Below are 25,375 nucleotides of genomic sequence, written 5' to 3' on the forward strand. Positions count from 1 at the left end.
TTCTCCAGAATCCTTCGATAGCTGTATGTGTATTTGTATGACCATTTGTTAGTTTTTTTCTTCCAGTAGCCAGTTAGATCCGTGAAGGTTGAGCAGGTACTTTTGTCTAGCCAAGGTCTTAAGGATTTCGACCTCTCTTCCTTTCCCTCTACAATTCTCTTTCCAACCCCTCATCCTCCTCATTCTGACTCGACTCTTTTTTCCCTTCCTTCCACTTAACCTCTCCTCCTAGGAGCCCAAGTGAAAATGGTTTCGAAATATATTCCTGATAGCAGAAAAGGCATGTGTAAAGACAAGGGGGCAAGAAACAGCAAGTTTGAGAGAGGAACTCTGAGACATTGTGTTTATTATAGTGTGAAGTGTGGGAGAGATGAGCTTGGAGGCAGCCCTTCTGTGTTAAGAAGCTCTGGGTTTTATTTGATCATCGTGTGTCAGTCAACAGTTGTTAATCAGGGGACATTTTATTCAGGTTTGCATTGGGAATATACGTATAGTTCTGTGGGAGATGGAAGATGACTGGGTACATCAGTTAGGATGCTGTTGCAGCAGTCCAGGTAAGAAATGGAAGTGTGGACAATAATGGGTTAGTTGATCCATGGGATGGCTTGAGAGATTTAGGATTTAATGTTTATTTATTTTTGAGAGACAGAGAGGGAGACAGAGAATCCAAAGCAGGCTCCAGGCTCTGAGCTGTCAGCACAGAGCTCGACGCAGGGCTCGAACTTGTGGACTGTGGGATCATGACCTGAGCTGAAGTTGGATGCTTAACCAACTGAGCCACCCAGGCACCCCAAGATGTAGGATTTAAAACTGGTAGGATCTGGTAATTAGGTATGGGCAATGGTAGAATGAGTAAAGCGTGATTCCCTGACTGGTAATCCAGTGGTTTAGATGGTGGTGTCCTTATCTGCCTTTGGGAATACGGTGATGAAGGGGGTTGGAATGAATAAGCTGATGAGTAGGGTTGGGGGCTAAAGTGGAGAGGCTGTAAGTGATTGTATATGAAAGCCTTGTTCTCTAGGGGAGAGGTCAGGGCCAGAGTTGAGAATCAGGAGCTTACCCAGAAATGTTTTTTGACTTCACACATGTATATTGACACTTCACATTGCTTTCATAAGCTGACATTAGGATTTGGGACAATAATAAGTGAAGATTTTGGGGGTATCATGGGTTTTACGAGGCCCTGCTACTGCTACCTGTTAGTTACTACTTACAATAGAAGTGGGCCTCTTGTGTTAAACAGATCTCAGTATGGCCAGGAAGATGATGACAAAGATAGGAAATTGTCCCTTGGATTTGGTGATGTTATTTGTGAACTCTACTGGAGTAGTGGAATTGAAGGGGAGAATCCAGATTGCTCTGGGTTTTGAAGTGACCCGTAATTGGGGTTGTTGGGGATATTTCTGAATGGAAGAGGTGCATAACTGGGGGAATGTGGGCATAGTTTGGGGGTGCATGCAGTGGTGCATAGCTAGGGGGGATGCTGCATTAAAGGGGCTTTAAACAAATCACTGTTACTTATTTTTTATTTTTAAAAATTATTTCCAGCTTTAAATTTTAAAAAATTTTACTAAAAAAATTTTTTTTAATGTTTTTATTTATTTTTGAGACCGAGACAGAGCATGAGCAGGGGAGGGGCAGAGAGAGGGGGAGACACAATCTGAAGCAGGCTCCAGGCTCTGAGCTGTCATTACAGAGCCTGACGGAGGGCTCGAACTCATGGACTATGAGATCATGACCTGAGCTGAAGTCGGATGCTTAACCGACTGAGCCACCCAGGCACCCCTAACGATTGTATTTTATAGAAAATTTTTTTAAAATTTATTTTTGAGAGAGAGAGCGCAAGGGAAGACAGAGAGAGAGGGGACTTTTTTTTTTAATTTTTATTTTTGAGAGAGAGAGTGCAAGTGGGAGATGGGTAGAGAGAGAGGGGGACACAGAATCTGAAGGAGGCTCCAGGCTCTGACTGTCAGCACAGAGCCTGACACAGGACTTGAACTCGTGAACTGCGAGATCATCACCTGAGCTGAAGTTGAACACTTAAGTGACTGAGGCACTCAGGAGCCCCAACTTTTTTTTTAATGTTTATTTTTGAGACCGCGTGAGTGGGGGGGGGGGGGACACAGAGAGAGGGGGACGGCGGATCTGAAGCAGACTCTACACTGACTGCAGTGAGCCTGACTTGGGGCTCGAACTCATGAACCATGAGATCATGACCTGAGCTGAAGTCGGACACTCAACTGACTGAGCCACCCAGGGGCCCCTAAACACATCACTTTTAGGTATACTTAGTGACTAAGGGGAAAGCAAATAGGGATTAAATTTCTAGAAGAGAGGCTTGTATGGAGCAAGATCCAAGAGAGGTTAAAGATCACTGGTGGGGTTTTAGGGATGTTTATTACCCAGGTATGAGTTAGCTTTTCCAAATATCTGTAGGTGAAGAGGGACTTGGAATAGGATTTGTCGATTATTAAGTAGAGCACAATTATCCTTATTCAGGCCACCATCTTTGTTTGAATTACTCTCCATTTGTTTGGCTGTTCTCTTCACAGTAGCTGGAGGAATCTCTTGAGAATGCACTCTGGTTACGTTACTCTTAATAAATGTGGTGCCTATAAGAAGTATTCAGTCCTGGACACTGGAGGAGCTCTTGGGCATGGGTGATGGGGATCCACTGGAAGGGAACTGGGGTGGTGAGTGGATTTGAAGCCACTTGTCAGGAGCTGATGAACAAATTAGGGATGTTGGGCCATGAGAAGGAAAGTCTCTTGAGGCATTGTGACTATTTGCCACTTTGGGAATGATTTTCACTTGAAAGAGCACCTAGATATGCCCTCTAGTGGTAGAAACTATTGACGAGCACATCGGCTCAGTATAAGAAAGATACGTTAAAATAATTTCTTTTTTTTTTTTAATTTTTTTTAATGTTTATTCATTCTTGAGACAGAGAGAGACAGAGCATGAACTGGGGAGGGTCAGAGAGAGGGAGACACAGAATCTGAAACAGGCTCCAGGCTCTGAGCTGTCAGCACAGAGCCCGACGCGGGGCTTGAACTCACAGACCGCGAGATCATGACCTGAGCTGAAGTTGGCCGCTCAACCGAGTGAGCCACCCAGGCGCCCCAAAATAATTTCTAATAAAATACATATATTTTAAAATTAACGTGTGGCAGAATAAACCCTGGCTATTTTAAATAAAATTTTGAGATGTATTGCTGGAAGGATTTTGATCTTTTTAGTCATGAAAACCTATGTTTGCATCTTTGCTCTGTCTGTGTGGGCAAGTTGTGTAACCCTTGTTTGTTACTGGGGTTGTTGCAGAGCTGAAATGAAATGAGGTAGTGCGTATGTAAAATTCCCAGCCTCAGCTCTGAGTGGGTATTAATTCCACTTCGTCAGGAAAGAATCCAGCTTTACATGAATTTGATGGGAAGCAGTTTCCTGGAAGGTCCTTAAACAGAGGTTGGATCACTTCTCTGTGGGCATGTTGTCTTTCCTGGTTGTTCCAACCTGTCTTACAGGAGTTGGACTAAATGACCTCAAAGTCCAAGAATAATCGGAAAGAAAACAAAAGACCAACCTAGTAGCAGTGAGTACTCTTGGCCCCTAAATTGTGCTCTTAATATGCACCAAAGAGAATCAGGCTCCCTGGAGAAATGGTTGATTCTAGGGCTGAGGCAAGAAATAATAAGCTGTGCCGGGAACATTTTGACACAGCAGATAGAAAAGAAGCTGTTAAAGACTGCTAGGGTTGTGTCAGAATTAGGAGCCAACCTGAAGAATCTCCCACGGTCAAAGAGGAGACAATTGGAGGGGCGCCTGACTGGCTCAGTTGGTGGAGCATACGACTCTTGATCTCGGGGTTGGGAATTCAAGCCCCACCTTGGGTGGGGAACCTACTTAAAAAGCAAAAAAGGATGAGACAATTTGGACATTGTGAAGTGCATTGAATCGAAATACTTTAATAAAAAATAATTTGTTACCATTGGAGAATGCTAGTGAACTAAGTCCTTATTTTGAAAACTAAGAAGGCTTTTTTTCTAACTTTCCTATAAGAACAACATGAGTTCTTATAGGAACAACCTATTTCCTACTGAGTAACAACACCAAATAGTGTTAAGAGAGAAGTTTCTACTTGTAGAAATACTCCCGCTAATAAAGAATGATAAAATAAAATCACTTTGTAACCTTAGTGAACTTAGGGACCTATGCAGGCGTTGGTTCAGGGATTGCTAGACCCATAATACCAGGGACTGCCTCCTCATGGCATTACACACCGCCACATCGAAGTACTCTTCACTTGCAGTCTCCAGTGTACAGGAAATGCAGAGAACAGCAAAACATGGTAAACCTATATCACCGGAATAAGCTCAGCAAAATCCAGACTAGAAAAAAATCCTTATCTTTTAGAACATTCTAAAGTATTTACAAATGAAATAACTTCCTTCAAAAATTTCCTCAAAAAATCTTGAAAATAATTCCCTTCAGAAACTATTTGAAAGCGTATGGTTTCCTTCAAAACGGTATTAAAGAAGGGTTAGATGGGGTGGTGGGAGGAGCAGGGTTGGCCATGGGTTATTGAGCTGAGGGCTGGGTGAGTGGTGCATGAGAGTTTGTTCTGCAGTTCTTGGCTTTTCTAAATGTGCAAAATTGCCCGTGAATGTTAAAAAAAAGTAAGTGCAAAAGAGAAGATAGAAACATTGAGAAAAGACTCTACCATTGAATTTACTAATACATTCCTTTTTTCCCCCCCCTTTTTTTGGTATTACAATGCTCTGATTTTTTTTTTTTTTACTGTGTAGATTATTCTCTTCTTTTTTGCTAATGTGAATGAAGTTAGCAATTTGGGGATGTATTTTAATGCTTCTGTTGAATTTTCATTTAGGCTAAAGTACACTGGCCCCTTTTACCCTTGGTACTTACTACTTTATAGAACTTCAGGCGGCCCCCAGACAATGAGTTGCTGCTGATAGTTTTGCCACTTGCTCTTTGACACAGTGCTGCAGTGGGCTCTTACTCTTGCCATTTTTTGCTGAGGTTCCCCCACCTTTTTAAAATAAAAGCATCTTATAAAATTAAAAAAAATTTCCTCTTTCCCCAGTTCCATTCCTTTTAGGGTTATATATTTTTTCTGCCTAACAGTAAATATGGGTTAAATTTTTCTTTTTTTTGTATTTTCATTCTTCACTGCATTTTGAATTTCTCTACATTGATCATTGATTGCTTTTATTAAAAATGAATCATGAAATATTACAGGCATATTAAAGTATAAATTGTAGCAAATATCCATGTACCCAGTGCCAAGCTAAGAAAATAAAACATTGCAGGTATAATTAAAACTCCCTCGATGCTGTCTTTTTCTTTGCACATAGAATCTTATGTTGAGTTTTATATTTATCAGTTCATGTTTGTGTCTATACTTTTGCTACATTTTGTATGGTTCTTAAACAGTATAAACTTATTTACAGGTTTACGTGTATCTCTTTTTTGTAAGCTGTGTTTTTTTTTTTTTTTTTTTAAGTTTGTTTATTTATTTTGAGAGAGAGCAAGAATCCCAAGCAGGGTCACACTTCCAGTGCGGAGCCCAGTGTGAGGCTCAGTTCCACATACCGTGAGATCATGACCTGAGCCGAGATCAGCAGTTGGATGCTCAACTGACTAAGCCACCCAGGCGCTCCTAACCTTCTGTGTTTTGCTTTTTCTTTCGTGTAGTATACTTTGCTAAATATTTTATTAAACATTAGCAGATTATTCTTTGAAGTGGTTGTTCCATTACAATCCCACAGTTACTACTTGAGAATTTCCATTGGTTTTCATACTTACTTACTAGCAACTGATACTCCAGATTTATTAATTGGTATTGTCAGATTTATTAATTGTTATTAATCTAACAGGTAGAAGGTGATATTTCACTTCTTTTTTAAAAAGATTTTATTTTTGGGTAATGTCCATACCCAACGTAGGGGTCGAGTTCACAGCTCCAAGATCAAGAGTCGCATGTTCTTGTGACTGAGCCAGCCAGGTGCCCCTTACTTTAATCAGGTTACCTTTATAATTTCAAGGGGTACCTGCCTGGCTCAGTTGGTTGAGTGTCCAACTCTTGATCTCAGCTCAGGTCTTGATCTCAGGGTGGTGAGTTTAAGCTCCACATTGGGGGGCGCCTGGATGGCTCAGTTGGATGAGCATCTGCCTTCGGCTCAGGTCATGATCTCGTGGTTGAGAGTTTGAGCCCCGCGTAGGACTGTGTGCTGACAGCTCGGAGCCTGGAGCCTGTTTCAGATTCTGTCTCCCTCTCTCTGCCCCCCCTCTGCTCAATGCTCTGTCTCCCTCTGTCTCAAAAATAAATACAGACACTAAAAAAAAAAAAAAAAGAATGTAAGCTCCACATTGGGCTCTGTGCTGGGTGTGAAGCCTGCTTAAGATACTACAAGTTTGAAACAGTGTCACCTTTTCACTCCAGATTTCTCAAGGATATATCATGATACCTTTTTAAGTTAGGGAATTACCACATGGTTGTCTGTTTCTCAGTGAACTGCTCTCAACGTGTTGTGACCATGGTTATATGAAAGCTAAAATCTTGAGATAATGGGATTTCTTTCTGTTCTTTTAAAGACCTAAAGTGAACCTTTTTATAGCACATAAAAACAAAAGTCCTTGGTGCCAGAATATTTGACCCTTCATTTTTGTATTTTATGTCTCTCCTAGGCTCCGAGCTCTGTCCAGTGGTGGGAGTATCACGTCCCCTCCTCTTTCTCCAGCTTTGCCGAAGTATAAGTTAGCAGACTATCGTTACGGTAGAGAAGAAATGTTAGCACTTTTCCTTAAAGATAACAAGGTAAGGAAAAAGGAAAGACTTCAGAATTAGGAATGAGATTTCAGGGTATGTACAGTGATACATTGATAGATGATGGACTCATGGTTTTTCTCTTTGTTCCTGCTTTGAAACCTGTAGTCATTGACAGAGAATCTTCTAAGTGTAAGGAGCCCGTGTTTTTTACTGAGGACCTAAGATTTCATTATAGGAATAGAAAACTTCATGGAAACAGAATATTCAGCACTTAATACTTTGTCTGATTTCCTCTCAATGTCTCATTCATGTCCATTTCTATCCCAGTTTGATGTCTGAGAAAGGAGGAATTTCTTGTCTTTATTGTACCTCTTTTCAGTTAGAAGTTATGAGTGAGAAGAGGAGTTGCTGCTTTTTTTCCCTTCTTGTGTTAAATATACAATTTTTAGCAGAGAGAACATCTTAAAATATGTTACCACATTTGTGTTTCCTATAAATGGTCAAAACCCAAACAGTGTAAAGTACACTTAACTATCTGACTAGTGAGAGATAATATTTTCTGTTTTAACAATATACTTTGTTTTTGCTTTTATTAATGGGTCGGGGATGTCACATTTTAATGATGGCTGCTGAGGACAGATAAAATTGCTTGTGAAACTCTTTACTGCCTTGTGCCTTGAGTTAAATGTGAAGATATTTACCCTTCCACTGTGCACTCTGGAATGCCAGAGTTAATGCTGTGTATCAAATCTAAAGTGGTGGTCTGATGGGAGGAAGAGGAAAGGGACTGGGGTTGTTAATATTTAACCTTCTCAGAATATGTAAGTACTACTGGAGGTAATTGTGGTTGAATAAGCTTTATTCCATATTTGTAACAATCACCAAGAGATAAACAGAAGAGTATTTTTTTTCTTTTTTTATAATTTTTGTTAATTGGAGGGATAGCATTAATTTCATGGTCATGTGTTTGGTCATACAGATACCTTCAGACCTTCTGGATAAAGAATTTCTGCCTATCCTACAGGAGGAGCCCCTGCCTCCGTTGGCTCTTGTACCCTTTACAGAAGAAGAACAGGTTTGTGTCTAACTTTGAGCCTTAGGTCAAACCCTTGTTCCTTTCCACTGAGTTATGAAAACAGGAAGTTACCACTTAGGCTCTAAGGCCCCAACATCCCCACAGGTCTGCCACCTGCTTTCTGTTTTCTTGATATGTGAATGCCTATCTTGGTAGATGAGATTCTGCTTTAGTTCTGAAGCTTTGAGTATTCTGTAGAGGTAAGGAAATGTTTCTATTTCCTTATGGATGATAGGAGCCATCCCTTATAATTTACTTGAGTAGAGGTAATTTTGGGGGGAGGTAGGGCCTTCTTTTCAGAAAAATGTAGTTGTCAGAAGTAAGTGGCAACCTGATTTCTCACCAGAGCATTCTGCCACTAAAGGAAAATGTAGATTTTCAGCTCAAAATATGCTTAAAAATGTGTAGTTCTATCACAGATTTTTGTTTATGACATTGTGAGAAAGTTAGATTTTTAGGCTGGAAAGTAGATTTTGTGTTGTCTTTATTTATAGTGTGCTCTTTCCAAAGATAAATAAGAGTTTTTGGTTTTATGGAACTTACGGTAATTGCAGTAAATGGAAAAAAGGAGCTTTGTTGGAATGTTGGAATGCCACTGTAAATGAATCATCACTGTTTTTTTGCTTTTTTAATTTTAAAAACAGCTTTCTTGAGACATAGTTCATATGTCATAATAGTCACTCTTTTCTTTACGTTTATTTATTTTGAGAGTGAGAAAGAGAGTGAGAAGGAGGGAGAGAGATAGTGGGGGAGGGACAGAGAGAGAAGGAGAGAGAATCCCAAGCAGGCTTTGTACTGTCAGCACAGAGACTGTTGCGGGATTTGAACTCCTGAATCGTGTGATTATGACTGAGCCAAAATCAAGAGTCGGACGCTTAACTGAGCCACCCAGCTGTGCCTATGTTCACTCTTTTAAAGTATACAATTCGGTGGGTTTTAATATATTCACAGAGTTGTATAACCGTCACCACTGTTTAATTCCAGAACATTTCATCATTATTTTTTGTGATAACTCTGGGTATTTTGTTTACACTCTGGCCATATTTTCTATGAAGATATCACTATTAAGAAAGAGAGGCTGTGGCACCTGGGTGGCTCAGTCGGTTGAGTGTCTGACTGGCTCAGGTCATGATCTCATGATTCGTGAGTTCAAGCCCCTCATCGGCTCCCTGCTGTCAGTGCAGAGGCCACTTTGGGTCCTCTGTCCCCCTTCACCTCTCTGCCCCTTCCCTGTTTGTGCTCTCTCTCTCAAAAATAAACATTAAAAAAAAAAAAAAAAAAAGGCTTGTTAGAAGACCTCTGTCAGAACCGTGTTAAGTTCTAAAACAGGTGTGATATTATTAATCTTTGGTGATTTTCATCACCATAGTGTCAAGCAGTTTTTGTTTTATGATTTCTTCTGAATTAGGCTAGTTCTGTCTTTATTCCTGAAATGTAATTTCATCTAGAATCATCAGATATTTTCACTGACCAAAAGGTGTTTATTGCTATAAGGAGTACACAAGAAAGGGTTCTGTCTCCAGTGATGGTTGGAAATTTCCTTTTCAAAACTGGCCAATTTCCTTTTCAAATAGATTTGACATTTGGCTATATTTTGGTTTAGTTTTTCTTAAAAATATTCCTATTATAAAGTATTTGAAACAGACAAATTTGAAAGTATTACTACAAACGATGATACATTTACAATTCAGATATATAAATCTTAAAATCATTACATATTTGTGTGTGTTATTGTTTTAAAAAATAAGATTTCTCATTTGAGACTGCCTGGGGTATACTATACCCCTTCTTTCCCAGGGATTACTTTGAATTGGATTATTTTTCTCATTCATGTTTTATTATTTTCATTACATGCTTGTGTATTCTCTTGCCATGAAAGTTTCATTTTATAGGGCTATAAAATTTAAAAAAAATTTGTATTATTATTTTAAAAATATCTTTGAAAGTAATGTCTGCACTTATTGTGGGGCCACTGCCCTGAGATTGAGAGTCACACGCTGTATGTACTGAGCCAGCCAGGTGCCCCTAGAGTTTGTTTTTAAGTAATCTCTGCATTCAACATGGGACTTGAACTCACAACCCTGAGATCAAGACTTGTGTGCTCTACTGACTGAGCCAGCTGGGTGCCCCTATAGGGTTATGAATTTTGTATTGAAGGTAGCATACTGTAGTTTTTATTCTGCAGCTTGCTTTTTTTTTTTCAGTCATGATTTTAGATTTATCTATGTTGATACACAAAGCTTTAGTTTGTTCATCTCTCTTGCCTGGTATTTCTTAAGTGAGAAAATCCAGAGTTTTTCCAGTCTCTCTTGGTTAGATACGTAGGTTGTTTTCAAACTTTGCTGTTGCAAATTATGCTAAAGTAATCATTCTTAGAACATGTGTTGTAAAATTGGAATTGCTGGATTTGGTTCTGTATTTTTTAAAATTATTATTTATTTATTTATTTTTGTTTCTTTGTGTTTTTTTAAATATTTAAATATTTCTTTTTAAATTTATATCCAGGTTAGTTAGCATTTAGTGCAACAATGATTTCAGGAGTAGATTCTTTAATGCCCCTTACCCATTTAGCCCATCTCCCCTCCCACAGTCCCTCCAGCATCCCTCTGTTTGTTCTCTATATTTAAGAGTCTTATGTTTTGTCCCCCTCCCTGTTTTTATATTAGTTTTGCTTCCCTTCCCTTATGTTATCTGTTCTGTGTCTTAAATTCCTCATAGGAGTGAGGTCATATGATATTTATCTTTCTCTGGCTGACTAATTTCACTTAGCATAATACCCTCCAGTTCCATCCATGTAGTTGCCAATGGCAAGATTTCATTCTTTTTGATTGCCGAATAATACTCCATTGTATATATATATATACCACATCTTCTTTATCCATTCATCCATCAATGGACATTTGGGCTCTTTCCTTACTTTGGCTATTGTCGATAGTGCTGCTATAAACATTAGGGTGCATGTGCCCCTTCAAAACAGCACAGCTGTATCCCGTGGATAAATGCCTAGGTCGTAGGGTAGTTCTATTTTTAATTTTTTGAGGAAGCTCCATCCTGTTTTCCAGAGTGGCTGCAACAATTTGCATTCCCCCCAGCAGTGGAAAAGAGATCCTCTTTCTCCACATCCTCTCCAACATCTGTTGTTGCCTGAGTTGTTAATGTTAGCCATCCTGACAGGTGTGAGGTGGTATCTCATTGTGGTTTTAATTTGTATTTCCCTGATGATGAGTGATGTTGAGCATCTTTTCATGTGTTGGTTGGCCATCTGGATGTCTTCTTTGGAGAAGTGTCTATTCATGTCTTTTGCCCATTTCTTCACTGGATTATTTGTTTTTTGGGTGTTGAGTTTGATAAGTTCTTTATAAATTTTGGATACTAACCCTTTATCTGTTAGGTCGCTTGCAAAATCTTCTCCCATTCTGTTGGTTGCCCTTTAGTTTTGCCGATTGTTTCCTTTGCTCTGCAGAAGCTTTTTATTTTGACGTGGTCCCAATAGTTCATTTTTGCTTTTGTTTTCCTTGCTTCCAGAGACATGTTGAGTGAGAAGTTGATGCAGCCGAGGTCAAAGAGTTTTTTGCCTGCCTTCTTTAGGATTTTGATGGCTTCCTGTCTTAATATTTAGGTCTTTCATCCATTTTGAGTTCATTTTTGTGTATGGTGTAGGAAAGTGGTCCAGGTTCGTTCTTCTGCATGTCGCTGTCCAGTTTCCCCAGCACCACTTGCTGAAGAGACTGTCTTTATTCCATTGGATATTCTTTCCTGCTTTGTCAAAGATTAGTTGGCCATATGTTTGTGGGTCCATTTCTGGGTTCTCTATTCTGTTCCATTGATCTGAGTGTCTGTTTTTGTGCCAGTACCATATTGTCTTGATGAGTTCAGCTTTGTAATACAGCTTGAAGTCTAGGATTGTGAAGCCTTCAGCTTTGGTTTTCTTTTTCAAGATTGCTTTGGCTATTCGGGATCTTTTCTGGTTCCGTACAAATTTTAGGATTGTTTATTCTAGCTCTGTGAAGAATGTTGGTGTTATTTTGATAGGTATTGCATTGACTATGTAGAATGCTTTGGGTAGTATTGACATTTTAACAATATTTGTTCTCCCTATCCAAGAACGTGGAATATTTTTCCATTTTTTTGTGTCTTCTTCAATTTCTTTCATAAGCTTTCTGTAGTTTTCAGTGTACAGATTTTTCACCTCTTTGGTTTTTGGTGCATGGTTCTTTACATTTTTTTAAATGCACAGATGTGGATAATGTAATGTAGGTGTTGCTACATTTGTTTCTGTAGTGTTTTAAGCCCTTTTGCACTCTTACCTGCAGCAAGTGAGAGGACTCATTTTTATGCAAACCCCCAGCTTTTGTTTTTTACATTTTGGCCAAAACATTGGCTGTGATAGTTGTTTTTAATTTGTATCTCACTAGTAACTAGTAGCTGGATCATCTTTTCATATGCTCATGGTCATTATGGTTTTTGATTTGCCTGTGTTATTTGTCCATTGTTTTACTCGGTTTGTCTTTCATGGTGATTTTACAATTTCTTTATATACTCTGTATCAATAAAATCTTACGTGTTTTAAAATAAAAGGTACTCATATGCATTGTAGAAAATACAGAAAAGTATAAAGGAGAGAATCTCCCCCATAAACTCATCATGTAGAGATAATTACTGTTAACATTTAGTATGTTTTATTGCAGTTTGTTTTCTTTGTATATCTTTAGTTGTCAAAATATGCCAATACAGACTGAATCCAACAGCATATTAAAAGGATTATACACCATGACCGAGTGGAATTTATACTCAGAATGCAAATGTGGTGCAACATAAGGAAAATCAATGTAATATACCACATTAATCGAACCAAGGAAAAACCACTTGATCATCTCAGTTGGCACAGAAAAAGTGTTTGACAAAATTAATCACTTTTCTTGATAAAACTGTCAGCGAAGGTAATAGAAGGGACCTTCAACATGATTAAAGGCATTTATGAAAAACCCACAGCTAACCTCATTCCCAGCTGTGGAAGACTGAAAGCTTTTCCCCTAAAATTGGGAACAAGACAAGGTTACCTGCTTTTACTACTGATATCCAACATTGTGCCAGAGCATTTAGGCTAGAAAAAGACATAAGAGACCTCTAAAAAGGAAAGGAGCACCTGGGTAGCTCAGTCAGTTGAACATCCAGCTTCAGCTCAGATCATGATCTCGCAGTTTGCGATTCGAGCCCCACATCAGGCTCACTGTTATCAGTGCACAGCCTGCTTTAGATCCTGTCTCCCTCTCTCTGTCCCTGCCCTGCTTGTGCTCTCTCCCAAAAATAAACAAACATTAAAAAAATAAGAAGGAAGAGAAGAAGTAAAACTATGTCTATTTTCAGGTGACATGATCCTACATGTAGAATATCTTAAAGAATCCACATACAAAAAACTATTAGCACTAATAAATGAATTCAGCACAGTTGTAGGGGTCAGGATTGACATAATCTGCAAAGGGAATTATGAAAACAGTTTCATTTACAATAGCATCAAAAACAATAAAGTACATAGTTACAGATCTAACCAAGGGGATGTAAGACTTTTACATAAAACTACAAAATACTGTTGAAAGAAATTAAAAAAGATCTAAATAAGTGGGAAGCCATCAGTGTTCATTCAGCCTTGGAAGACTTAATATTGCCAGTCAATCTACTCTCGGTGCAGTCTCCATCAAAATCACAGGGGTTTTGGGGTAGAAATTGATAGGCTGGTCCTACAATTCATACAGAATTGCAAGGGACCCTAAATAGTCAAAATAGTTTTGAGAAAGATCAAAGTTGGAAGATTCATACTCCCCGATTTCAGAACTTTACTACAAAACTACAGGGATCACAACTGTGGTATAAGGATAGACCTACAGGTCAGTGGAATAGAAGTCCAGAAATAACACCAAATTGTTCCATATGCTGAGTTGCTTTTAAGAAGCTTCGTACGAGGATCTTTCTTGTTTTGCTGATGCCATGGCTATAGCATTTTTCTAGTACTTTTGCCATGTTCAGTATTTTTATTTTTTCAGATTTATTTACTTATTTATTGTTTGAATAAAGAATAAGTCATAAGTCACATGGTTTCAAAATAAAAATCTACTGAATAGCATGTAATAGGAAATCGCTTTCCCATCACTTCCCTCAGCCACCAGCATCTCTTTCCCAAAAGCAGCAAGTGTTAGCAGTTCGTTTTATATTTTTCCAAGTAAATATTAAATATGTCTTCCCTCTGGGCACCTGGATGGCTCTGTCTGTTAAATGTCCGACTTTGGCTCAGGTCATGATGTCACAGCTCATGGGTTTGAGCCCCACGTTGGAATCTGTGCTGACATCTTGGAGCCTGCTTCAGATTCTGTGTCTCCCTGTCTCTCTGTCCCTCCTCTGCTCATACTTTGTCTTTCTCTGTCTCAAAAATAAACAGTCATTAAAAAAAATTTTTTTAAATGTCTTCCCCCTTTTATACATGTAATGGTATACACTATGCATTGTTCTGCACTTCAAACATTGAGTATTTTTACTGAAAAATTCACTGCACAATCAGCAAAAATGTTCTTCCATTGTTTTAGTTTGTGTATCTTTCCCCAGTATAGTGAAGAGTTTTTTGAATGTTCGTGTTCACATATAATGTTTTGTTCTTGTCTTTGCCAATTTTTCTATGGATAGTAGTCTTTTTCTAGTAACTACTTATGTGAGCTCACCCTAATCCTGCCTGTTAAATTTTGTAAATTTTAATTTTTAATTTTTCAATTTTTAAAATTTTAAAAGTGCACTTAATACCTTAGTATACCAGTTTTAATCTTCTGTGATTATCTTCCAGTTTTTTTTTTTTCAACGTTTATTTATTTTTGGGACAGAGAGAGACAGAGCATGAACGGGGGAGGGGCAGAGAGAGAGGGAGACACAGAATCAGAAACAGGCTCCAGGCTCCCAGCCATCAGTCCAGAGCCCGACGTGGGGCTCGAACTCCCGGACCGCGAGATTGTGACCTGGCTGAAGTCGGACGCCTAACCGACTGCACCACCCAGGCGCCCCTATCTTCCAGTTTTTAAATGTATTTATACATACTTTTAATATTTTCTTTTTATTTTTTTCCTAGATTTCTTATAGGCTAAATGTAAATGGGCCAGAAAAGCTTTTTAAGAAGTAGGGAGGAGGACTTGTTTCTGTTTACCAAAACATGATAGACTTTTAATCAATAGAATAAATAATTGAATCATCTAGAAACACCCTGTAACACTTCTAAGAAATTAGTATTTAGTAAGTGCCAAATAAATCATTTGAAAAATCAAAGATCATTCAACAAAATGCTACTGGGAACTGTTGGTTAACAATTTGAAAAAGAGTCAAGTAAGGTTTGCACTACACCTACACAACAAAAGTATGTCTGGAATGACTAATGGAGTAAATCTTCTTTTGCTTTTATAATGGAAAAGTTTATCTTAAGGTGCTATGGCCTGGGTATTATGATTACGATAACCACAGAAGATCATCAGGGTCCATTTCCGGACTCAGTTAAAACACATCATTTTGGATTCCTGACACTTAACTTATTTGAATCCTTTGTCTATAAAGTATGCTGGAGTAGGACAGTGCTTAAAGCAGGCAAAAGATTCACTAGCATTTTGATGTTGTCCTTTTGATGGTTAGGCACTCCCTTCAGGGATTGTTTAGATCTTTGAAGACTAGAATTTTGCATATTGTTTTTTCACCCATACCTTCATAGGGGAGGTGATTAGTTCTAATAACCTACAATAGCTTTTTGTTGCGTATGTTAAATTTCTTGAAGTTACCTGAAATAGGTATTTTATGTCTTTAACATGCAAGTTAGTTTTGTGCATTCTCTTTTTGTATTAATGAATGGATGCACGTATGTCTAAAACACAACTTGGAAAAAATTTTTTTAAGTTTACTTATGTATTTTGAGAGAGAACGAGTGAGAAAGGACAGAGAAGAGAGAGAGAGAGAGAGAGAGAGAGAGAGAGAAAGAAAGAAAGAATCCCAAGCAGGCCCCATGCTGTCAGTGCAGAGCCTCATGTAGGGCTCGAACTCACGAACCATGAGATCATGAACTGAGCCAAAATCAAGAGTTGGACACTTAACTGACTGGGCCACCCAGGCGCCCTGGAATGACATTTTCTTAAAACAAAATTGAGGGGCACCTGGGTGGCTCAGTTGTTTAAGCGTCTGACTTGGGCTCGGGTCATGACACTGTGTCATGATGTCTCCCTGTCTCTCTGCCCCTCCCCTGCTTGCTGTTTCTCTCTCTCTCTCTCTCTCTCTCTCTCTCTCTCTTTCTTTCTCTCTTTCTCTCTCTCAAAAATCAACATTAAAAAAATTTATTAAGAAAAACACGAAAAAACAAAATTGATGCTCAGAAATCTGGTCACTATTTTGGTTTGGCATTTCCCTTGAATACATTTATCAGTTTGAGAAGCGGGACTTTTTACATAGCTGCTACCTAATTTACATTGTTGTATTTTATTTGTTTATTTTTTTAATGTTTGTTTATTTTGGGGGAGTGGGCGAGTGGGGGAGGGTCAGAGAGAGAGAGAGGGAGACACAGAATCGGAAGCAGGCTCCAGGCTCTGAGCTGTCAGCACAGAGCCCACCCAGCCTGGGACTCAAACACACAAACTGCGAGATTATGACCTGAGAAGTCAGATGCTTAACCATCTGAGCCACCCAGGCGCCCCATACATTGTTGTATTTTATTTATGTGATGTCAAAGGAAATTATGTATGCATTTTTGAATAGATAATAACATGTATTTATGTAAAAAATTCAAAAAGCACATATAGTGGGAAGCAATTATTCTATGAGTCACCCTAATTCTGCCTACTTATATTGTTCCTCAGAAGTAGCCACTGTTTCCATTTTGTGTTTCCTCTCAGTGGTGGTTAATATATCTGCACCTACTTAAATATCTGTTCCTGTAAAAAAACACATAAACCTAAATGCAGCATGCTATGCACATAGTTCTGTACTTCATTATTTTCGCCTTTGGGTCTGTTGAGATGAGAGCAAATACTTCTTTAGCTTTTAATGTGTCAGACACTGTTTTAAGCACTTGTCATGTAATGGGTTAAGTGCTGGCAGCGGCCCAGGAGGTAGATGTACTATGGTTCCTATCTACTTTATCTAGATGAGGAAAAGGAGGTTCTGAGAAGTGGGTTAAAGGAATAAAAGTCAGTCTCAGGCAATCTGGCCTTTCCATGCTTTTTACTACAGCTGTGCTTTTATCTTTATACATTCAGTTGATCGTATGAAATTGCAGTTTTTGTGGGTCAGAAGTGGTTGAATATTAGCAATTTCATATGGATCAACCTAATAGAGTTGCCTCAGTTTTTAAAACAACTGCATAGAATTTCACATGAAGATGGCCGTGATTTTTTAAATTCTTTTTAAAAGCTCTGTGCTTAACATGGGGCTTGAACACATGATCCCAAGATCAGGAGTCTCATGCTCTTACTGACTGAGCCAGCCAGGCACCCCTCATGATTTTTAAATTGCTCCCATTGGTTGATACTTAGGAGGTCCCCAATTCAATTTTACAACAGTACTGCAGTTAAAGATCTTTTTGCTTATGGGAGTTTTCACATGTGTTACAAGAGGAATTCTGTCAGAGGGTGTAGACATCAAAAAAAAATTTTTTTTAATGTTTATTTATTTGAGAGGGAGAGAGAGAGAGAGCCATAGAGGGTGAGCAGGGAGGAGCAGAGAGAGAGAGGGAGACACAGAATCCATAGCAGGATCCAGGCTCTGAGCTGTCGGCACAGAGCCTGAAACAGGGCTCGAACCCACAAACTGAAATCATGAAGTCGGATGCTTAACTGACTGAGCCACGCAGGCACCCCAAAGGGTATAGACATTTAAATATAGAACTTCCAGAAATTGCTTTCCAGAGAGGATAGAAGTTTGCATTTTCAGCTGCAGTGTGTGAGGGTTTAGGAAAGTATATGCAAGTTTCTCTGCACTCTATTGATGGGTACATTTGAGTTGTATACATGTTTGGTAATGTGTTCACCTGCATGGGATCCTGGCATTAATTAGTGAAGTTAGCTCTGAGCTCTTGTTTTAAAAAAAAAAAAAAAAAAAAAAAATAATGTTTATTTTTGAGAGAGACAGAGCATGAGCATGAGCATGGGACAGGCAGAGAGAGAGAGAGGGAGACAGAATCTGAAGCAGGCTCCAGCTCTGAGCTGTCAGCACAGAGCCCAACATGGCGCTTGAACTCATGAACTGTGAGATCATGACCTTAGCCGAAGTTAGAGGCTTAACTGACTGAGCCACCCAGATGCCCCAGAGCTCTGTTATTCCAGTATTAGATTATATTAATCTAGATTTTGGGACGTCATAGCCTTCCTTAATTGTGTTCCCAGAGGCACTTCTTCCCCTGGTTGCTCTGTGCTCTGTGCTATAAGGTAAGTTGACACATTTGTTTCAGCCAGTTTTTTAAAAATTATTATTAGGTACGTTTTTTAACATACAGCTTGAAATAAGTGTTGGGCATCATCCTGTAAATTTTAGTTACTGATTAGACCTTAAATCTTGAGTTTTGAAGTTACTTGATTATACGCTTATATACCTATGAAACTCGAAAAAAACTTACTTACATTATAAATTTCTAAAATTTATCAGAACAAATTGTAATAAATAAAATTCTGAGAAATATAACTAATGAAGAAGGTAATGAGAAAATGACCCATAAATTAAAAAACAAAAAAATTCAGTAATGGGGGCGCCTGGATGGCTCAGTCGGTTAAGCGTCTGACTTCGGCTCAGGTCATGATCTCAACAGTTTGTGAGTTCGAGCCCTGCGTTGGGCGCTGTGCTGACGGCTCAGGGCCTGGAGCCTGCTTTGGCTTCTGTGTCTCCCCCTCTGTCGGCCCCTGCCTGCTCACATTCTGTCTCTCTCAAAAATAAATTAAAGAATTAAAAAATTCAGTAATGAAAAAAGTTTTTTAACCAGTTGCATGTTGATTTCCTTAGAAGAGGTATAGAATCACATTTCAGTTGATTTTGAATTGAAACTGCAGATGGGGACTTCACAGTGGAAACACAATTTGGATTTTAATTATTAGTTGAATCACAAGATTCTCTTCAACCAAACTCTTAAGCCTTGTTCCTTGTCCTTCCACTAGCAGGGTCCTTAGCTGCAGCCATGCACAAGTTACATTTTCTTCATTGTGCCATACCTCTGCGTGTTTGCATAAATGTCTGTTAGGTTCTAAGTATACAGAAAGTATTCCTGTAAGGATATATTCCAACATTTTCTGAGTTTAAAACTCCCTTGCAAAATTCTCCTTCAAATGCCCAGGATTTTTAATATTTTATAGATCATTTTCAAGATTTTAAAAATTGCTTCTTGTTTTACTGTTTCCTAAGGCCTATGTATTGCATTTATCCAGAAGTGTCAACTAAACATATTTTTTGGCTCCTAGGCTTCCAGTGTTCCTTTATCTTCCCCTTTCCTGTTTGAAGGATTCCCACTCACTACTATCCCATTGTTTTTGACCCTATCCAAATTGGCTGTGGTTGCAAATGCAGGCTAATGACTGATTGGGATTTTGGTTTTTTCAAGCATGCTCTTCCCCTCCCCATTAAGATGGTTGATCTTGTTTATGTAGATTCTTATTTGGCCCTTCCCTTTTATTTATGATTCTTGTCATTCTATTAAATAATACTTGGTGCTACTAATTCACATTGGTGAGCAGAATGAGGCAAAAATGATCATTTTTCTCTTTATTGTGCTACTCTTGATTCAGACTTTTTGGTGACCATCTCTTGTTTCTACCTTTCACTAGTTAAAGAATCCTTTCAGGGGCATCTGGGTGGTTCAGTTGGTTAAGAATCCATTTCTTGATTTTGGCTCAGGTTGTGATCTCGTGGTTCATGAGATTGAGCCCCGAGCCAGGCTCTGTGCTGATAGTGGGGAGCCTTCTTGGGATTTTCTCTCTCCTTCTCTCTGCCTCTTCCCTGCTTGTGCTCCGTCTCTCTCTCTCTCAAAATAAATAAATAAATAAACATTTTCCATTTTTTTGTGTGTCTTCTTCCATTTCTTTTATAAACTTTCTATGGTTTTCAGCATACAGATCTTTTACCTCCTTGGTTAGGTTTATTCCTATATTTTATGGTTTTTGGTGCTATTGTAAATGGGGTTGATTTCCTTGATTTCTCTTTCTGCTGCTTCATTATTAGTGTATAGATATGCAACTGATTTCTGTACATTGATTTTATATCCTTTGACTTTACTGAATTCACATATTAGCTCTGGCGGCTTTCTGGTGGAGTCTTTCGGGTTTTCTATGTAGAGTATAATCCAGTGAAGAAATGGGCGGAAGACATGAATAGACACTTTTCCAAGGAAGACATCCAGATGACTAACAGACACATGAAAAGGTGCTCAGCATCACTCAGCATCAGAGAAATACAAATCAAAAGCACAATGAGATGCCATGTCACACTGGTGAGAATGGCTAAAATTAACAAGTCGGGTAACAATAGATGTTGGTGAGGATGTGGAGAAAGGGGAACCCTTTTGCATTGTTAGTGGGAATGCAAACTGGTGCAGTCACTTTGGAAAACAGTATGGAGGTTCCTCAAAAAATTAAAAATAGAACTACCCTACGACCCAGCAATTGCAACACTAGGTATTAAGTCAGAGGATACAGGAAGTGCTTTGAAGGGGCACATGCACCCCAATGTTTATAGCAGTATTGTCAACAATAGCCAAAGTATGGAAAGGGCCCAAATGTCCATCGATGGATGAATGGATAAAGAAGATGTGGTACACACACACACACACACACACACACACACACACACACTATGCAGTATTACTCATCAACAAAAAAAGAATGAAATCTTGCCATTTGCAACAGTGTGGATGGAACTGGAGGGTATTATGCCATGTGAAATAAGTCAGAGAACGATAAATACCATATAATTTCACTCATGTGGAATTTAAGAAACAACAGATGAACATAGGGAAAGGGAAGGAAAAATAAGATAAAAACAGGGAGGCAAACCATAAGAGACTCTTAAAATACAGAGAATAAACTGAGGGTTGCTGGAGGGGAGGTGGATGGGGAAGGGATGTGCTAGATGGGTGATGGGCATTAAGGAGGGCACTTGTTGGTATGAACACTGGGTGTCATATGTAGGTGCCGAATCAGTGGGTTCTGCTCCTGAAATCAGTACTACATTGTATGTTAACTAAGTTACATTTAAATAAATCAAAAAAAAAAACCATGAAAAAAATTTTTAATAAAATAATAAAGTATCTTTTCAAACAGGATTTCTTCTACCAAGTTCATTATGGTGCATATTTATCCCGTCTGCTTCTGGATACATACAGTGATTAGAGTTTATTTAATATTTCCTCACAGAACCTAATAAGATATAAGGCATTGGTTGTCAGTGTTTGTTGATCTGAAATGTTAATTTGAGATTTTCAGGTAAAATTAGGTTTTGGATCATCTTAGCATGCGGTGTAGTTATGGTTTCCCATTGTTTGTAGTAATTAGATGCCATTTTATAGTTGGAACGGGAGATGGGGTGAAGCAACATGCAGTTTTATCTGTTTTATCCTTTTTTTCTTTCTTTTTTTTCGTTTTTGTTTTTGTTTTCGACAGAGAAACTTTTCCATGTCTGTTAATAGTGCTGCTGTCCTGCGATTGACAGGACGAGGAGGAGGAGGAACAGTGGTGGGGGCTCCTAGAGGTCGAAGTTCTTCAAGAGGGCGAGGTGAGCTTCCATGTGGCAAATGTAATAATGGAGGAAGAGGAGAGAGAAGTCACTTTAAACATACAATACTTGATTTAAAAAAAACTGCTTTTGACATTCACTCTGTGTTAAGTGTCCGAATATTTGTTTCCTGAATCATTTCTCGGTGTATCAGCTCCACACCTCCTGATTTGGAGCAGAAGAGGGTAATTCTTGAGCGTGAGGGTTCCTCGTTAACTTTGGCAAATCCCCATCCATATTCCTCATCCCCAGGGAGCCTTGCCCTTTGCCATAGCTCTGGGAAGTGCCTTGGCTGCTGAGGCAGCAGCTAAGTCCCCGCAGGCCTCAGTGACACACCCTTTCTATATAAGGCCGTGTGTGCGAGGAGTGTCCCCAGCCAGAGAGAGGCTTTAGTAAAAGCCCTCTGTCTCATCAGCGCCAGGGCTCTTTTAGAGGGTAGAGCAAAAAATAATTATGTATCAGTCAACTTACTTAACCTATGGTTTTATAGGTTTGTGTCTCCGAAGAATTATTTTGTTGATATTACTTGTTTTTTCGCTGTCTGTTCCTTGTTTTTTATTCATTGATTATCTGCAACATGAGGCCATTCTGGATGTTTTCAATATAAATATTCAGCATTTACCTCTTGAGTTGGTTAACTCATCGCAGTAGTCTAGACATCTCTTGTAATTTTTGAAGAAGTGCTTCAGAAGTGGAAGAGTTGGGTATCTGCAGAGCCAGAGGCCACTGTCTCCACATACCACACACCACCCAGGTTGGTGTGATCAAGGGTGTGGAATATCTGGATTCTCTTTTTCTTAAAGTTGTGCCTTATGAATAGAATAATTTATACTCAGCCTTTATAGAGGCCATATTAAGTTCTGCACTCCTGTGAAGAGGACACTTTCGGTAGTCCATTCCGAATGTGGGAATGCAGGGCGCCTGGGTGGCACAGTCGGTTAAGTGTCTGGCTTTTGATTTCGGCTCAGGTCATGATCTCACGGTTCGTGAGTTTGAGCCCCACGTCAGGCTCTGCGTAGAGCCTGCTTGGGATTCTGTCTCTCCTTCTTTCTGCCCTTTCCTCGCTTGTGCACTCTCTCTGTCTTTCTCTCTCAAAATAAATAAGTAAACTCAAAAAAAAAGTGTAGCATGTGGGAGCGCAGGGGTGGCGAATAATGATGGGGCAGCTAAAGCTCTCCGCTTGTAGGCCACGTACTGTTAGCAAGGTATACGTGGTTTTTCCTTCTGAATTTGCCAGTTTCCAGAACGGTAGTTTTTAACCTGGGGATTTGTTAGAAGTACTTCTGCAGTCGGATCCTGGGTGGTGAGATTTAGGCATGTGTGTGCTTCAAAAGCTCCCCATGCCATTCAGCTTCTCACGTGCAGTGAGGTTCCGTTGGTCCAGAATTCACCTGAGGTCTTTGTGTCTTGGTGGTGTGGTGCAGTGGTGATGTGGAGATGGCTCTGGGCTACTGCTTGGGTGTTGCCTATGATTTTCTTTGGTAGGCTGGCAACAGGGGGAGGTTGCACTCAGGTGGCTTTGCCTCCAGTGCTTTTTAGGGTAAGTTGTACAGAGATGATTATTCAAGAAGGGTGGTCCACAAGCCAGCACTTCTGTGAACCTCAAGTGATCACCAACTTTGTGTGCTGTAAATACACACCAGTCTCTCTAAACAGTCTTTAAAAAACTCCATATTGAGAAACAAACTGAAGGATTGGTAAATTTCTCCCTGCTTTCTGATTCTTTCAAGTGGGGGGTTATCGCATAGTGTCCTACATTCAGAATTTAAACTGGGCATGTGCAAAAAGATAGATACTGTGAGAAAAGCAGTGACTTAATTAACATTGATGTGAACAAATGGTATGAAACTGGTCAAATGAACGAATTCACTTTGTAAAAAACATTTTTAGCATCATTGTCCAAAATGTGATTTCTTTTCCGATGATTTCATGAGATCATTAATCTGGTTTTGTTTTCTTTAGTTAGTACTTAATTTTAACTTGTTGGTTAAGTGATGATTATTATGGCTTCCCCCCATGGGCAAAACTAACGTTAGATGGTTATTTTGGCTCTTTTTAACTTGAGATTTTTTTTTTTATTAAAATATTTTATTTATTTTTGAGAGAGAGAGACACACACACTCACACACACACACATACACACACAGAGTGTGAGCAGGAGAGGGGCAGTGAGAGAGGGAGACACAGAATCCAATGGAGGCTCCAGGCTCTGAGCTGTCAGCACGGAGCCCGATGCGGGGCTTGAACTCATGAATCACGAGATCATGACCTTAGCCTAAGTTGGACGTTTAACCGACTGAGCCACCCAGGTGCCCCAAACTTGAGGAGATTTTGATGTGAAAACCGACTGACTTCTAAATATCGGGAACTAGTAAAATTTAAACAAACAAATGGGTGGGGAAACAGTGTAAAATGTCATCTTTCTATTTTACCTGGTTAAGGTGTTTAAGAGTACAGCAGATCCACACAGCTGTCAGCCACTTGTCTTTATCATCGTTTAAAGGAAGTATATTTTAATCCCCCAAAAGAATCGGGTGAAATCTCAGACAATAGGACAGTCCTTTGAATATTTAGCTGAGTGAGAGATTCATCATGTTATGTGTACTTGCTGCTGCTTATATGAGAACTGTATTTAGAGATGATTATGGTCCTTACAACTGGAAAGCTCTAGAATCTGATTCTTTTTATGTGTCTCCTTATAATAAGCTTTAGTCTGATAAGGAGGACCAGTACCAGTGCTAGTTAACTTGGCAGAAAATATTTTTGTCTGTGGTTTGCTTGTTTTTCTGGCAACCTGAAGGCTTTTTTCATATTCAGGTTTCTAAAATAAAATACTTTTTCAAGGTGCTTGGTACTTATTGGTTTACTGAGAAAATTGTCCTCTTCAGAAGAGGGGACTTTCTTACACCCCAAGAATCATCATTGCAGGAGATCCACCCCAGTGTTACATAACACTTGGCATTATACTGTTTTAGGATTTTACATAAAATGTATACATTTGCAGTATCTTATCAAAAGCAGGGATTCCTAGCCTGTGGGTTGATATTCACTGGTAGCCGTGTTATTATAAGGATATTATCGAATGAGTAATTATGTTATTATAAATGACTGGGAATCTGTATGTGCATCAGGCATTGTCTAAACACTAAATTATATTATTATACACATTTGATACTGTATTTCAAATAACATGCACTTTTTTGATTAATAGAATGCAGATGCTATTTTTTAAAAAATGTATACATTTCCTAAGGAGAGAGGTACTGAAATGGGAAACTGGGGAGTCGACTTTATGTTGATATAAAGTTAGATTGACTGGAAAGTAACTTTTAGATTATTATATTTTAAGCCTAGTCTCATTTCCATTTTACAGATGAAGAAATGTGGGTTACCTGGACTAGTTCTGTGCATTTCATAATAAGGTTACACAAAAGTACAAGTATATTCTGAGTCAGGTTTTCATACATTATAAGCAGAAAGTAGAAATCCTATGTGGATATTTGAAATAATTGTTTAACTCACTTGTATTTAGCTTTGGAATGCATTCTTTCGTTCGTAATTCATCATCATTTTGTTTTGGGTGTTTTTACACTGTTAAAAATGGTGAGCTACGGATGATGGGTAATATTTTATCTAAGTACAGCTCTAAACTCCCCACCCTTTTCCAGTTTTCTCATCTGTGTGTTGGATACAAATGGTGCGCATTAGTTGAGAAAACCTCACATTGTGCAGAAAGTATAAAGCTAAAACGTTCA

The 25,375-nt window shown here is 38.9% G+C and overlaps 1 protein-coding gene across 5 annotated transcripts in view; it reads left to right on the plus strand.

Moving 5' to 3' along the window:
* GIGYF2 (GRB10 interacting GYF protein 2) overlaps window positions 1-25,375 on the plus strand; it is a 144,763-nt gene that overhangs the window by 36,854 nt on the left and 82,534 nt on the right. For all 5 annotated transcript variants that reach the window (XM_043578187.1, XM_043578189.1, XM_043578185.1 and 2 more), the window contains 3 exons: window positions 6,706-6,835; window positions 7,767-7,862; window positions 21,509-21,620. In XM_043578187.1, coding sequence (XP_043434122.1) covers window positions 6,706-6,835; window positions 7,767-7,862; window positions 21,509-21,620 — 338 coding nt within the window. The remainder of the gene's footprint in view (window positions 1-6,705; window positions 6,836-7,766; window positions 7,863-21,508; window positions 21,621-25,375) is intronic.

The sequence above is a fragment of the Prionailurus bengalensis genome, chromosome C1, assembly GCF_016509475.1.
Source record: "Prionailurus bengalensis isolate Pbe53 chromosome C1, Fcat_Pben_1.1_paternal_pri, whole genome shotgun sequence".
Lineage (NCBI taxonomy): Eukaryota > Metazoa > Chordata > Mammalia > Carnivora > Felidae > Prionailurus > Prionailurus bengalensis.